The following is a 13,998-nucleotide window of genomic DNA, read 5'->3' on the forward strand; positions in this document are numbered from 1 at the left end:
TGTCTCTGCCAAGAGTCTCAATGGCTTTTCTGAGACTATATTTTTAAAAAAAAATTTTTTTTATTCCTGCCATAAGGACCCACTCCAAAGGCCAGGAATGTGGAATGCCCTCACTTACAGCTGAAGAATGGGGAAAGCAATGGCCAGGAGGAAGCACATCAGCTGATACTGCAAATATCTTGCCACAAGAAATGTGACTTTTTTTTTCTGGTACTTTATAGTCCCCACAGTGTGCTTACACCATCTATGAGCTGATCATTCATAAATTGGCTGCTTCAGCCTAGACTTCTCTGGCCTCTGGATCCCTACATCCAACAGACACGTGCACTTGGAAGTCCAATTAACTCAAACTGAAGACACCGCGTGGTTCCACATCCAAAATTCGTATCAGCCTGCCTCTTTCTCTCCACCTCTGCTGCCATCACCCTGCACCCTGGCTGATGCTTTTTTATCAGCCTCTAACGGGCAACAGAGAAAAGATTTCGGAACTGGTCTCCTAGCTATCTTCTTACCAGTAATAACGGTGGCATGATACAGTACAAATCACATGATACTACATCTTCGCTCAGAAGTCTCCAGTGGCATCTCTTCCCACCTTAGAAATCTGCAAACCCCTGGTCCTGGCCCCTACCATCTCTCTGACCTCCCTCACTCTCCCTTCATCCTGCCATTCACGGTCTGCCATAGGGGCCTTTTAACATGCTAGCCTCAGTTCCTTCTCAGGGCCACTGGAGGCTCTTCTCCCATGCTGCCTCTCTGTGGGCTTGCCTTTAGTACTCACGTCAAACACACACCAGCCCTGACTACCCAAGACTAAACTAGTGTGCTAAGTCACTTGGTATTACCTTAACCTGTTGATCCCATTGCTTGCCATCTGAAGTTACCTTGTCTCTCTAGTTTATTTTCCACCACATTAGAAATAAATGTCATTTTATCTAATGCCTTAAGGTTCCCACAGAACTCACATATGCGCGTGCGCACACACACACACCCCTACGCTCTATGAGGAAAGTGATCTTTTCAGGCACACAAATATTTTTGAATGAATGATGTTATTTGATACTTCTATTTCTGTCGTTCATTCCCAAGCAATTCATATATAAGAATAAAACCACTTTTAAATCTCTGAAACATAATACGCAATTTCAGACTTCCTTGACTTTACACAAGTGGTTTTGTCTGCTAAACATGTCCTTTCTTTGTTCTGGTAAACTCCTGTTGGTCCTTCAGACCCTTACTTGGGTAAGGATCAATCAGGATGAGAATGGGAACTGTGGAGGCAGTGAGGCAGGGGAGTGTGTAGGCATACTGCTCAGTTGGTGAGGTCAGAACTTAGTACTTAAAGGAAGACTGGATTGGAGTCTCTGGGGTGAAATTCTGCCCCAAATCTGGAGTCTTCCTTCTCCTCAAGACAAACCCAAAAAACCAGTTTTGAGTATCCAACAACCTACTCACCATCTCCATTTGCATGTTTTTTAGGTTTTCCAAACTTAACATGTCCAAATAGAACTTAGGAGAGCCTCATCCACCTGCCCAACCCAAAAGCTGTGGAGACATCCTTGACTCAGCTCCCCCAATACCTCACATCCAGTCTGTCAGCAAATCTGACCCCTTCTTACCCATCTCCCCACTGTCCTCCTTGTCCTAGCCTCACCATCTCTTGACTGCACCACTGTGTAACTTCTAATCCTCTCTCTTCTTCCAATCTGGCTCCTACCTTTCATTCTCTGCAAAGCAGCCAAAGCAGTCTTTTAGAAACTTGAATCTGATCCTGTCATCCCCTCCTCAAAACCCTCCAGTGGCTTCCCATTATATTTAGAAGACTCCACATAACCCTTAATAGGCCTACAAGACCTCCCTACGTATTCAGGAGTGCCTGTTCCTCTAGCCTCATTTCCTGCCAGGTTTCCATGTGGAGCACAGGAAGGAGATGAAAGGCACAGACTCTGGAGCAACTCTGCCACCCATTGCCTGTGTGACACTGGGCAAGTTGTCCAATATCTCTGTGCTTCCATTCATTTGTCTCTAAATCAAAGATGATAGTAGTTCACCAAGCTGTTGAAGGATGAAGCCCTGAGAACAGATTGGAGCATGGCAAACCTCTGTACATGTTTATGGTTTTAGGTAGTTTGATGTCGTGTACCCTTAAATTTGAAGAAACGAGGTGAGTACAAAAAAAGATTAAGGAAGGAGAATAAACTCACATGTTGTTATAGTTGAGTTTGAACAATACATTTTATGAAGTCTTTAGTTCTATGCGTGGTGGAATCTTCCCTCTGCATAGGAAAAGATCTTTTGATTTTGAAAAATCAAAGAAAGTTAGTTTTATGAGTTTTAATAGCACTGTTGATTGATGACTTGGCCAGATAACAGCCTGTTTAAAGCTCAATTTTTATCTGGCTTTAAACACATTACCCTGGGGAAACCAGTCAGACTCCAAAAGGGATGGGCAAAGACACTGACTTAATTTGTAGGAAAGGAAAACACAGGGCGCTGCCAGGAACCACTCCAAGTCCCTGCGTGCAGGGTGGGCAGAGAGCCCTGGTTGGTGCTTCTCACGTGGCAGCATGACTATAAATCACCCCACACAGCGGGCAAGACTAATGGTTACCCAGGTTTTTGCTCTAATATATCTGTTCTTGAGAACAGACAGACAGACAAACCTCTATTCTGGTGGAGGCGTTCTTTTCCTGGTATGATGGCTTCTGTTCCCAATTCCGATGAACTGATTTTTTTTGTGAATGGAAGAAAGGTAAGTTTATGAGAGGATTAATGTGACTTTTTGTATACCAGGGACAAAAGCCAGGCTAACTTTTTTTCTTTTACTGCAGTGCCACTTATTGTATCTTTATTCTCTCTCCTTTTTCAAGTCAGCTATAGTAATATGAACTTGAACATTGATCATTAGTTCAAGATTTGGTGCACAATATTAAGGAATAGTTTCTTTTGGAATCAGTAAGGGACTCTCATTTCTTTGTTATATTACAAAATCAGTTCTGCCACAGGTACGAAAAACTGTCATTCTCCCCCTTTTTTTGGATATTAGCTCTACTTGAGTTCACCAATTCTATTATAATAGAAGGCCTATATGACATTGAGGATAACAGTAGCAAAGAATGATTTTGTTTTGCTTTAATCACCTCAGGCTGATGAATCAATCTAGAGGCAGAGGCCACTCTGTCTGAAACACGGACTACTAAGTAAGCTGCCTTCTCTTCAGAAGAGATGTGGCGGCTCTGATGCTTAGCCTGGGCCAGTTGTTCTCAACCCTGTACTTTAATGAGCAAAATGAATACATGGGAAGTTTGAGGTGCCTTGGGACAATTAGAGAAAAAAAAAACTAGTTAAGTATTAAAATGAAAAATTAGTTTGGACAGTCATTTGTTGCTAATGCTACTCAAGCTTCAGTTATTTTAGATTACTGATGTTCTTCCCTAAAGAAAGAAACACAACTTCAATGAAGGCAAGAATTCTTGGGATTTTTGCTTGTCAAATAGCAGGGAAACATCATTTTTAGGAAGGCTTTGAACTAAACAACAGAGAAAGAAAAGAACAGAAAAAAGTCTGGGTTTAGCAATAGTGCTTACCAGTAGGTCAGGACCTTGAATGACCTGAACATCAGAAAGATGATTGGTGAGTGACAATTAGTAATAATTCAGAAGCTAAGAACTTACTCTGAGTGTGAGGTAAATGGACTTTGTTGCTTTTCCTTTGTTGGAATAAAACCATTTCTCCCTTAATATTACATTAGCATGATTATTCCTTCTCCAGGTCTTCAATCTTTTGCAATCACAGCTGATAGTTTGCTGTTTTTACCCTTCTCTGTCTTATAGATTTCTAAGACAAGTTACAGATGGCCAAAGGGGGGAAATTATACACCTTTTTGTAGAAATTGGTTTTGTTGTTATTTTTGCGGTTGTTTTTCCTTCCTTTAGACCTACCAGCACAGATCTGAGCAAAGCACACTCACCTCTGGCCATGGCATTCCATCCCCACAGTCTGGACAAGACTCCTCTTTTGTTTTCTATTATTATTTTTTTTCTTTTTATGTCCTATCGTCTCTTTATTTCTTTCCCCCATAAGCATCTACTCTTGTGCATTTTATATATATGTCCTTCCCATCTACTTTCTATATTGTTATTTAGAAATATAGATGTATCTTAGAAATGTACAGTGCTTGGCCTGCGTGGTATTGTGCAAGAGTGTGTGTGTGTGTGTGTGTTCTTACGCTAGTGGTATTGTGACTTATAAATTCCCTTTTGTGACTCACCACCGTTTTGAGATTTATCCACGTTGCTCTTTGAAAACCTGAGACTTCTGCATGCTAGTTTTCCAGACTGTGCACATCCTTCACTCTGCTTATCCAGGACCCTAGCGATAGACACATAGGATGCTTCCAATTCCCCACTACCCCGAGAAATGCTGCAGTGAACATCCTATGATGTGTCTCCTCACCAACACTGGCAAGAGAATCTTTGAGTGAGATTGTACCACGCTGCTTTCAGAGGTCCTTCTAGGTGGCTTTCCAGAATCCTGCACAAGTTCCTTTTCCCACAGCTCATTGCATGACAGGTGCTGTTTCCTTGCCTGTAGATGATTTGCCAATCTTCAGTGTGCCAAAACTTGCTATAATCATGCTTCTTAGGGTTTGCTAATCTAATGGGCAGGGTGTCTCGGGGGTTTTGCTTGCATCTCTCAGTTACTGGTGAGGTTTTCCCTGTTTTCATATGCTTACTAAAAAGGGATTTTTTTCCCCAAGTGTCTATAAATTACTGGAGGAAACAGGATGTACCCAAACAATTTTGTGAGCACAGCTATTGGTATGACCACTATTTCTCATATGATTACTGAAATATTTTTTGAAATGACTGGGAGTACCATATATCTGATATGTCAGAATTGCAGTTGGCAGTCTTTAATTAATTTCCCAAAGTCTAATCTTGCCTTTTCCCTCATTTGGAACCTGAGCAGACCTTGTCATGATTGAAGGAGAAAGTATTAAATCAAGTGTTGCACTCACTGGGCATCTAAAGTGGTTGGGGAGGGTTTACTACTTATCTGGAATGTTGTCTCAGGTATATCAATGTCTTTATACCACAGAATAGTGTCGTCAGTCTGGGTTCCCCATTATAGAGGAAACAGGAGGAAGTTCTATTAGTCCTGGCTTGCCCACCATCACTCCCTATTCCCTATCTTGCTCCCACCTTTGGAAATAATTTCCATAGCCACACATTAGGGTGTCAAAGCAATGCTAACTATAATGCTTTGTTTCTGAGATGCCACTATACTTAGCCTCCTTCTCATGCTAGGATTCCTAGTGGAGGGCTGATGGATGAGCTCATCTCTGGCTGAGTAAATCTTCTAAGGACTTAGAAATTTTGGAAATAGGCAACATATGAAGAATAATGTGGTTTGTTGCCTTTTTCTAGGGTGATAACAGTAAAAAACACTTTTAATGGAACAATGTCCTCTGTTTCGGGTTCATTGCTACACTTCCTTGTAAGTTTCTCTTCCATTCTCTCTAATCTCGCCTGACTATACCTAGCAGAAGAGCTGTCTGGGCCAACGAAAGCAGACGATTTTCATCTCCTGTGCCAGCTTCTTTCTATTGGCAGTAACAGCCAGGAGTGTGACATGAGAGACAGAGCCAGATTCATGCTCCCTTCTGCTCGTCCTTTGCTTAGTGGCACCTCCATTTCACTAGGGGGCTGGGAGCAGGGTATGGGAACAGGAGGGGCTCCCTTTGTAACATACACCCCATGACTCCATTAAGAAATCTCTGGCTAACCTTTTCTGTGACTTCCTATGGCCACGAGTTTTCTGAGTCGATTTTGGAATCTATGTATCTGTTTTCCCATTTGGGCCCTCCCTGGGTGACTATAAGGAAAAGCAATCCAGAATTTATAATTGTCATATATATGGGAAAATTCAGAGACGTAGAACTAATATTCCATAATTTCTTCAAAATTGGTTCCAAGTGTTAGAAATGTTTCCTTTGTTATCTTTTTCCCCCTGTGAAGCTACCATCTGTCAAAAACGTCCCCAAAACAATGGTTAGAGTTGCCCTAACATGTTGGTACTATCTTCCTAAAATCCCTTTTCTCATTTCATAATGTAGGTTGTAGAGAAGAATGCTGATCCTGAAGTAAACCTACTGTACTACCTGAGGAAAGTCCATATCCTTATATTTTACTGTAATGAATCTGGCCTGGGTGGTAAAAAGTGGACATGCTAAGACTTCTGAAAAGAGTCGCCCTGTGTTTGCTCAAGGTAAATACCCTTGTGTTTGACTTGTAGAGTCTAGTTGGAGTTTACAAAGGTCATCCAAAAGTGAGAGATTCGTGCTTTGTCATATATTTCACCTGAGCAAAACCAAAAGAATCATCCAGTGAAACAGGAGTGTGTAACTTTAGAAATAACTATGACCTTTTGGGTCTCATGCCCACCCTGATAACTTTTTATATTCAGCCAACTGCTCGGGTACATGGCGCTGGCAGTAGTTTCCCATGAAGACTTCCCTGACTTGTCACTTAGACCATTTCATAAGTCTTATTGGAGAAAACAAGGTTCTATAAACATGTTTCAAAATTCCAACATAAAGCTAATGTACTCTCAGCTCTCCCCCTCTAATCTGGAACTTTTTTACTCCCTACACCTCCAGTACCTTCAACAGACCTGCAATAAATTTTCAGAAAAAATGTCTTAGGTTTGGGGAAGCACAGCTATTGTGGGCATGGTGACATAGATCTGTTTAGGAGAAAAAATTGCGTAGAGCAGTACCTACATGGTACATGTGCAGGTGTAAGTGGCAAACTCTGCATAAGCTCCCTAGTCTGGTTATCAGTGTAATCCTCAGGTCAGCTTCCTGCTTTTGATGTTGTATTATAGCTATGTGGGATGTCATCTTTGGGGCAAGCAAGGTGACAGGTTTTGTTACTGTTTTATTGTTGCAACTTCCTATGAAACTATAAATATTTCAAAACAATAAGTTGAAATATATATACTTACTGAATACCTACTAAGAGCCAGGCACTATGTTAGGCTCTGGGGAGTCAGTACAAGACATATACAAGATATATACAAGATAATGTTATCCCCTCTCTTCAGGATCTTCACTTCCTTCTCCCTTCACATTCTTCTCTCCCCGTCTTTTTGCCTCCCAACATACCCACCTAAAAACATCCCTTTGTTTCTCTCTGTATTTTCCTGCCAAACTTATCTAAAAAATTATGTGTACCTGATGCCTCATTTTCTTTCCAGACTCTGTTTCTCACCGTATAACCCCTTGCAATCTGGTTTCCTAACCCATCATGCCACTGTTCTAGCCAGGATTGTCCCCTAATATCCCGATCAGCTCACTATTCTGCCCAAGCCAATTATGACCTCTGCCCATGAGATCCTTTTTAAACTCGCCCAGAAAAGGCCCCAAGCAAATTCCAGTAGATTCTTAAAGAATCTAAAGCAGAGGATTTACATATATAATTTGTTCTTTCTTTATGAAAACATATAAACATCTTACAGGGAAAAGGTACACAGTGCTTGGTGACAGTACCAGTTCAGGAGCTGTGGGTATTAAATTAATATTCTCTAATCTAGTAAGAAGATAGAAGCATACATTGCTGAACAGGGCAAGTTAAGCTCCCAGAGACAGTTTTCTAAGTTTTTCCCATGTACTATTTCCCACCACCTAAATGATGACCCCTTATCCACAACTCTGAATTCAAAAGCCTTTTTACACCTCTTTGGGATGTAAACCCTGATCTCTGATGAGGTCCTTGGTTGTCTTCCTGTTTCCCACTTAGTGTGAATATCCCTATGGTTCACTGCAGAAATATTCATGTGTTTGATTACAAGGTGCTGCCCTAGCCCCACTTGGGAATGCTCTCTTATTACCTTTGTAAAATATGGAAACTTTTACATGAGAAAGGCATCTGGCCTCAAGGGTTTCGGATAAGGCAGTGTAAGTCTGTAAGGATTTCTTCTCATCTTTCCCCATTGAGCTCATTTATATGCCAAAAAATGAAACAGCTCTCTAAACAAGAAACAAGAAAACATGTTTCTTGTTACCAGTATCCGAGGAAGAACAACATAAAAAGCAAAGTGGCCTGCGCCCCCTCTTTTTCCTTGACTCCCTTCCTTCCAGTCTACCTCACAGGCACTAAGTACAGCTGTGGAAGTGGAGGCTGCGGCGCCTGCACCGTCATGGTGTCAAGATACAACCCCAAGACCAAGGAGATCCGGTATCCTTTGTGTTGGGCCCAGCCCTGTCCTGGGCACATCTGGGGAGGACGCAGAGGTGTGTCTTACTTTTCCTGCCCACAGGCACTCCCCTCTCTTCTTTCCAGGTGTTTATCATGCTCATGGGACCTCTAGGCCTGCTCAGCCTGCAGCTTCGTAAGCTCCAGATCTTTCCCATGGACTTTGTTTCCATCAGAATCTACTGTCCTGTGTGCAGTCTCTCAGGGTCATGCTCTCGCTTGCTATACAAGTACTTCTTTGCTTTCAAGCAAGAGATGTCAGAACTGGGGGTCAGACAAGAATGCCTTAAACATGAAGTAGCGATACATTGTCTTGGTAGGAGGAGTAGGTCTTTGACACACTAAGAGGAATTATTTGCCTGGAAGAGCTGAACGGGATCTCAAATTACCTTGGCCTAAAATGCAGATTTGCTCAGGATGATTGAAATGGGTGGTGAAGGAGCTGTCTGGCATGATTCCAAGTTCTTGTCTTAAGTCACTGGGCGGTGCTCTCTACAAATTAGGGAACTTGGGAAAGGAGCAGAGAAAGGGAAAGCAGTAAATTTAGCTTCGAACACATTGCACTAGATTAATTACGGACACCTACGGGATTGTCCTCAGGCATCCAGATAAACCGTTCTGTCACTCAGAGAAGAGGTCTCATCCAGACCTGTAACTTACCTGAAGCTATCAATCTAAATATTAATGGTAATAAAAATAGCGAACACTTATTGAATGCTTATCCTATACCCGGAAGTGTTCAAAGTAGCTTACATATATTGTCATATTTAGTCTCCAAAGCAGCTTTGAGATAGGCGTCACTATCACTCATGTTGAAAAAAGGGGTAGCTGAAGCAAAGAAAGTCAAATAACTGGCTCGAGATCATGTGGGCCATTTGGCGGTGAAGGCAGGCATTCAGCCCTGGGCCATCCGGAATGAAGCACACTGCACTTACCAGCTCAAGACACCGTAGAATAACAGACATCTCAGAAAGGAGAGGAAGAGGGAGATGAAGGAGGAATAATAAGAGGAGAACGTTCCTAGAAGGTAGAAGTGGTCGATATATGAGAATATATGAGACTCCAGGGAGTGACCTAGGGCCATTAGATTGCTCCTGGAGCACGTTCAGCAGACTGACAAGGCCGGCGCACGACGTACAGACGACACAGGAATGGCGGAAAGGCCAGGAAGCTGTGGACAGCTTTTGAAGAAACTTGACTAAGAAGGGAAAGAAAGATGGACCAGTAGCTGGAGAGAGACATCAGTTTGGTTTGGCTTCGTGTAGTGACAGCAAACACTTGAATTTACTTTTAAACTCAAAGGAATTGAGGGGACTGAGGCTATAAAAGGGAAGAGGTTAAGAGGACTCTCAGTGACGGAGCAGGCCCGGGGGAGAGAAGAATAAATGGGAGCCAGAGCACAGGGAGAAGGAGGAAGGATTCCTGCCCTCCTGGCCCAGAACACAGGGCGGGTGACTGCGACTCTGGGTGGGCTGGGAGTGGATGGAGCTCGTGCTTCTCTCTTCCAGATGAGGTACGAGGGTAAGACTGAGGAGAGCAATGAACATTGGAAGAGCTGTTGAGAGCGAGGTTGAGATTAAGGGGAAGTTACACGTCATATGGGGGAGGAGGAATTTAGAGGACACAGAAAACAGAAATTGATCGGTTGCACTCTTTCTCTGCACACCACGCACTCTCGCAGCCAGCCGGGTGGCCTCCAAACGCCTTTGACCGAAGAGCTGGAGGAGCCAAGAGCAGCACATTTTTTTTTCTTTTTAAGATTTATTTATTTATTTTTATTTTTTTCTTTTCTTTTCTTTTTTCTTTTTTTTTTCAGATTTATTTATTTTTAGAGAGAGCGAGGTTGCAGGGTATGGGAGGGGCAGAGAGAATCTCAAGCAGGCTCCACACTGGGCACAGAGCCAGATGGGGGGCTTGATCTCATGACCCTGAGATCATGACCTGAGCCAAAATCAAAAGTAGGGCATTAACCGACTGAGCTTCCCAGGAACTCCTGTCTTTTCTTCAGAATAGCATGCTTACTATCTTCCAGGGTAGGAGAATAAAGGAAAAATTCCTAAGGAGAGGGACAATATCCCATGCCTGAAAGAGAATGAGACTTAGTCTGAGTGGGAATAAAGAAACTAAATTAGGCTAATGAGATCTGGACCACATTCCCAACCTGTGAGATGAGAATCTGGTGCTAACCACATTCACGTCATCATTAACACAGACTCTACTGTGGGAAAGATGATCAAGATAAGGGCGTAGGGTGCCTGGGTGGCTCAGTGGGTTAAGCCACTGCCTTCGGCTCAGGTCATGATCTCAGGGTCCTGGGATCAAGTCCCGCATCGGGCTCTCTGCTCAGCAGGGAGCCTGCTTCCCTCTCTCTCTCTCTCTCTGCCTGCCTCTCCGTCTACTTGTGATTTCTCTCTGTCAAATAAATAAATAAAATCTTTAAAAAAAAAAAAAAGATAAGGGCGTAAATGGGTGGCTTCCACCTGTGGCCATACATTAGAATTGGCTGAGGAGCTTTAAAATGTGGTAAAGTGATCCACCCCCAAAGATTCCGATTTAACTGGACTAGCATGCAAGCAGAGTGTCTGTATATTTAAAAGTAGCACGTAGTTGAAAATCAAAAGGACTAAACTACCCCATGGTGGAGTTTATATAAGTCAGTGTGCTATCTGAAGAATAAAAGATTTCCTCTCCCTAGAATGGGAAATAATAAAGAAGGTCTCTTGGCGTTCTTTTTTTTTTTTTTTTAATTTTTCTTTTTACAGTTTAATAGCTCATCTCATTTACAGTCCACATTAGAAACTTGGGATTAGAGAAGGAACTTCTCATGAGTGACAGCTTAATGGGAAGGTTCGGAGCTTGAGTGCCCTAGACAAAGAGCCTCTGGGTTTGCCTCTTCTGAGGCTTCTACATTTTTATACCTGCAGGGGGAGTAGTTAGGCTACTTCTTTTTTTTTTTTTTTTTTTTTTCCAATTTATTTATTTTCAGAAAAACAGTATTCATTATTTTTTCACCACAACCCAGTGCTCCATGCAAGCTGTGCCCTCTATAATACTGCCTGATATCTTTTTTTTTTCCCAATTTATTTATTTTCAGAAAAACAGTATTCATTATTTTTTCACCACACCCAGTGCTCCATGCAAGCTGTGCCCTCTATAATACCCACCACCTGGTACCCCAACCTCCCACCCCCAGAACTGTTCATTATTCTTTTTCTCCATTTCTCTCTACCACTTGATGCCAGCCATATGTAAACTCTTTTCTAGAAACTTCTAGAAATCTATAGATTTTTACCAAGTATTCTCTGTATTCTCAGGAACTGTTGTCCCATGACTTTCCTGGACTCCCTGAATGACACTATTCACTCCCTATGATTCCAATGTATTCTCTTTACAAATATCCATCACAGCCACTCTCCAGTTACAGCGTGCCTGGTGCCCATCTGCTCTCTGCATGGGGCTGCTGTCACAACGGTGGAAGGTGTAGGAAGCATCAGCACCAGGATTCATCCCGTGCAGGTAAGAGTGTAATTCTGGTATAGACATCCCACATAGTCTGCTGTACTCTCACCAACTTTGAAATCCTCCGTGCTTCTAAATTTTCATTTTGCCATAATCAGTGCTTCATAACTAAGGTTTTCTTAGAGACTGGTATATAAAGCAAGATTCCTTCTTTGGTTTTGGCATCTTTATTTCTCAACCCCACCCTTACCCTAAGTTAAAACAAGGACACTTTATACTACTAAAATTGATAGAAGCTACAAATTAGAGGGCTTTTTCCCAGAGGTTCTGTTGCTAAACCTTTACCACCACATTTATAGGGCAGTTTATATGCCACATCCCAAGGAATTTGCCATCTAGTGATAAATCCAACACAATTCCCTCTACTATTAGAACAGTATCTCTCTGGGGCGCCTGGGTGGCTCAGTGGGTTAAGCAGCTGCCTTCGGCTCAGGTCATGATCTCAGGGTCCTGGGATCGAGTCCCACATTGGGCCCTCTGCTCAGCAGGGAGCCTGCTTCCCTCTCTGCCTGCCTCTCCATCTACTTGTGATTTCTCTCTGTCAAATAAATACATAAAATCTTTAAAAAAGAGAGAACAGTATCTCTCCTTTTAGTTGAGTTACAGTTGAAGTATTTGGCTTTCATCTTAGGGGTGAATTTGAAAAATGTTTATTTAAAAACATTTGAAGCACACTTGAGCCAGCCAGTTAAGTTGCGTACCCTGTGAGAGACACATGGAAAGGAAACACGGGACGGACCCAGAGTCATGTTCCCCACTTATTTTTGTTGCTTCTTTGTTGTATTTAAATGCATAAAAGTTGAATATGCTTAAATTAAATATATGAATGGCACAACACTACTAAATGACACTTCACAATTTTTGAAGCATTTATATAGATTTTGTCATTTAGGTCTTCAAAAATTCTATAATACAGACGGAGAAGGGGATAAAAATGACTTCCCAGAAACTGCTAGGTGATTTGCATATACTCGTTCATTTATTCTCCCAATGATTCCCATATGGTAGATACCATTATTATTCTAATTTTATTTATATTTTATTATTCTAATTTTGAAGATGAAGAAAAGTAAATCACCAAGGTCACACAGTTAATGAGGTTTAGTAGGGACCAAAACTCACAGGAGGGAGACTCCAAAGCATTTTACTTGTGCCCTAAGCTACACTTCTATTTCACAGATAAAGAAATCAGGCTGGAGACTAAAGACACTTAATTAATCCTGCCACTAGGCTTTTCTTGAGGGGAGAAAAAACAGCTTTCAAAAATAAAAATATTTTCAAGAAATAGAAATATTTTCCTCCAGAGTGAACATCTTTTACGCTGCACTCATTTCTGGAAAGCTAAATAAATAAGTTGTACTCCTTTCTAGTATCCAAGGTAGGGAAACAAGAGGTTTGAAGCATAAATAATGTACTGTTTCCTCCTAGGAAAGACTTGCCAAGTGTCATGGCACACAGTGTGGCTTCTGCAGCCCAGGGATGGTGATGTCCATCTACACACTGCTGAGGAACCACCCAGAGCCAACCCTGGAGCAGATAACCAAAGCTATTGGAGGTGAGCTTTCTTGGTCCTCTGTAGGTAGGGCCTAGGGTAGAAAGTGCCCGAGTAACTAGAAGAGGAAATCCCAGCCCTTGGAGAGACATTGTGGCAAACTTTGAGATTCCAGGCACCTGGCTAACACGAAGGCCTCTTTAGTACCTTTAATACTTTCTAGGAAGTACTACCTTCCTTTTGTGAGCAGTGATGCCAAGAACTGGGGCAATATTGGTTTCATTACAAACCTTTCTCCCTTAATGGATCCCAGTGTCCCTCTATGAAGACATTCAAATAGGTTCTTTCTAACATTTATAATATTATAATCTTTTCCAAATGTAGAAATTTGGGTAGTGTGGATGAATGAGATTTTTGTTGTTTATTTTTAAATTAATCTGTTGGACTCATTCATTAACTCTGCTTACTACAGTTAATTTTTTAAAAATTTTTTTAAAGAAGATAGACTTTCTGATACTTTATTTTTATGTTCTGGTTGGGTTAGGAAGTCACAGGCAGCAACTAGTTATCACAAATAAACTTAGTAATTCAGTCTCCTAAAATGAAATAACTATCAAATCTAATGAACAAACACAATTTTCTATTAAGAAAACAAAAACAAAAGTGAAAGAAAAGCATGTTAACAAATGTAGTTTCCTGTACAAATCTACCTACTTTCAAGGTAACTGG

At 41.7% G+C, this 13,998-nt stretch overlaps 1 protein-coding gene across 3 annotated transcripts in view; it reads left to right on the plus strand.

The window, feature by feature from the left end:
- Positions 1-2,550: 2,550 nt before the first annotated feature.
- LOC122902176 (aldehyde oxidase 4-like) overlaps positions 2,551-13,998 on the plus strand; it is a 59,421-nt gene continuing 47,973 nt past the window's right edge. For all 3 annotated transcript variants that reach the window (XM_044241260.1, XM_044241261.1, XM_044241262.1), the window contains exons 1-5: positions 2,551-2,752; positions 6,119-6,176; positions 8,144-8,240; positions 11,666-11,774; positions 13,206-13,332. In XM_044241260.1, the coding sequence (XP_044097195.1) occupies positions 2,696-2,752; positions 6,119-6,176; positions 8,144-8,240; positions 11,666-11,774; positions 13,206-13,332 (448 nt within the window). In that variant the 5' untranslated portion in view covers positions 2,551-2,695. The remainder of the gene's footprint in view (positions 2,753-6,118; positions 6,177-8,143; positions 8,241-11,665; positions 11,775-13,205; positions 13,333-13,998) is intronic.

This window comes from Neovison vison, chromosome 3 (assembly GCF_020171115.1).
Source record: "Neovison vison isolate M4711 chromosome 3, ASM_NN_V1, whole genome shotgun sequence".
Lineage (NCBI taxonomy): Eukaryota > Metazoa > Chordata > Mammalia > Carnivora > Mustelidae > Neogale > Neogale vison.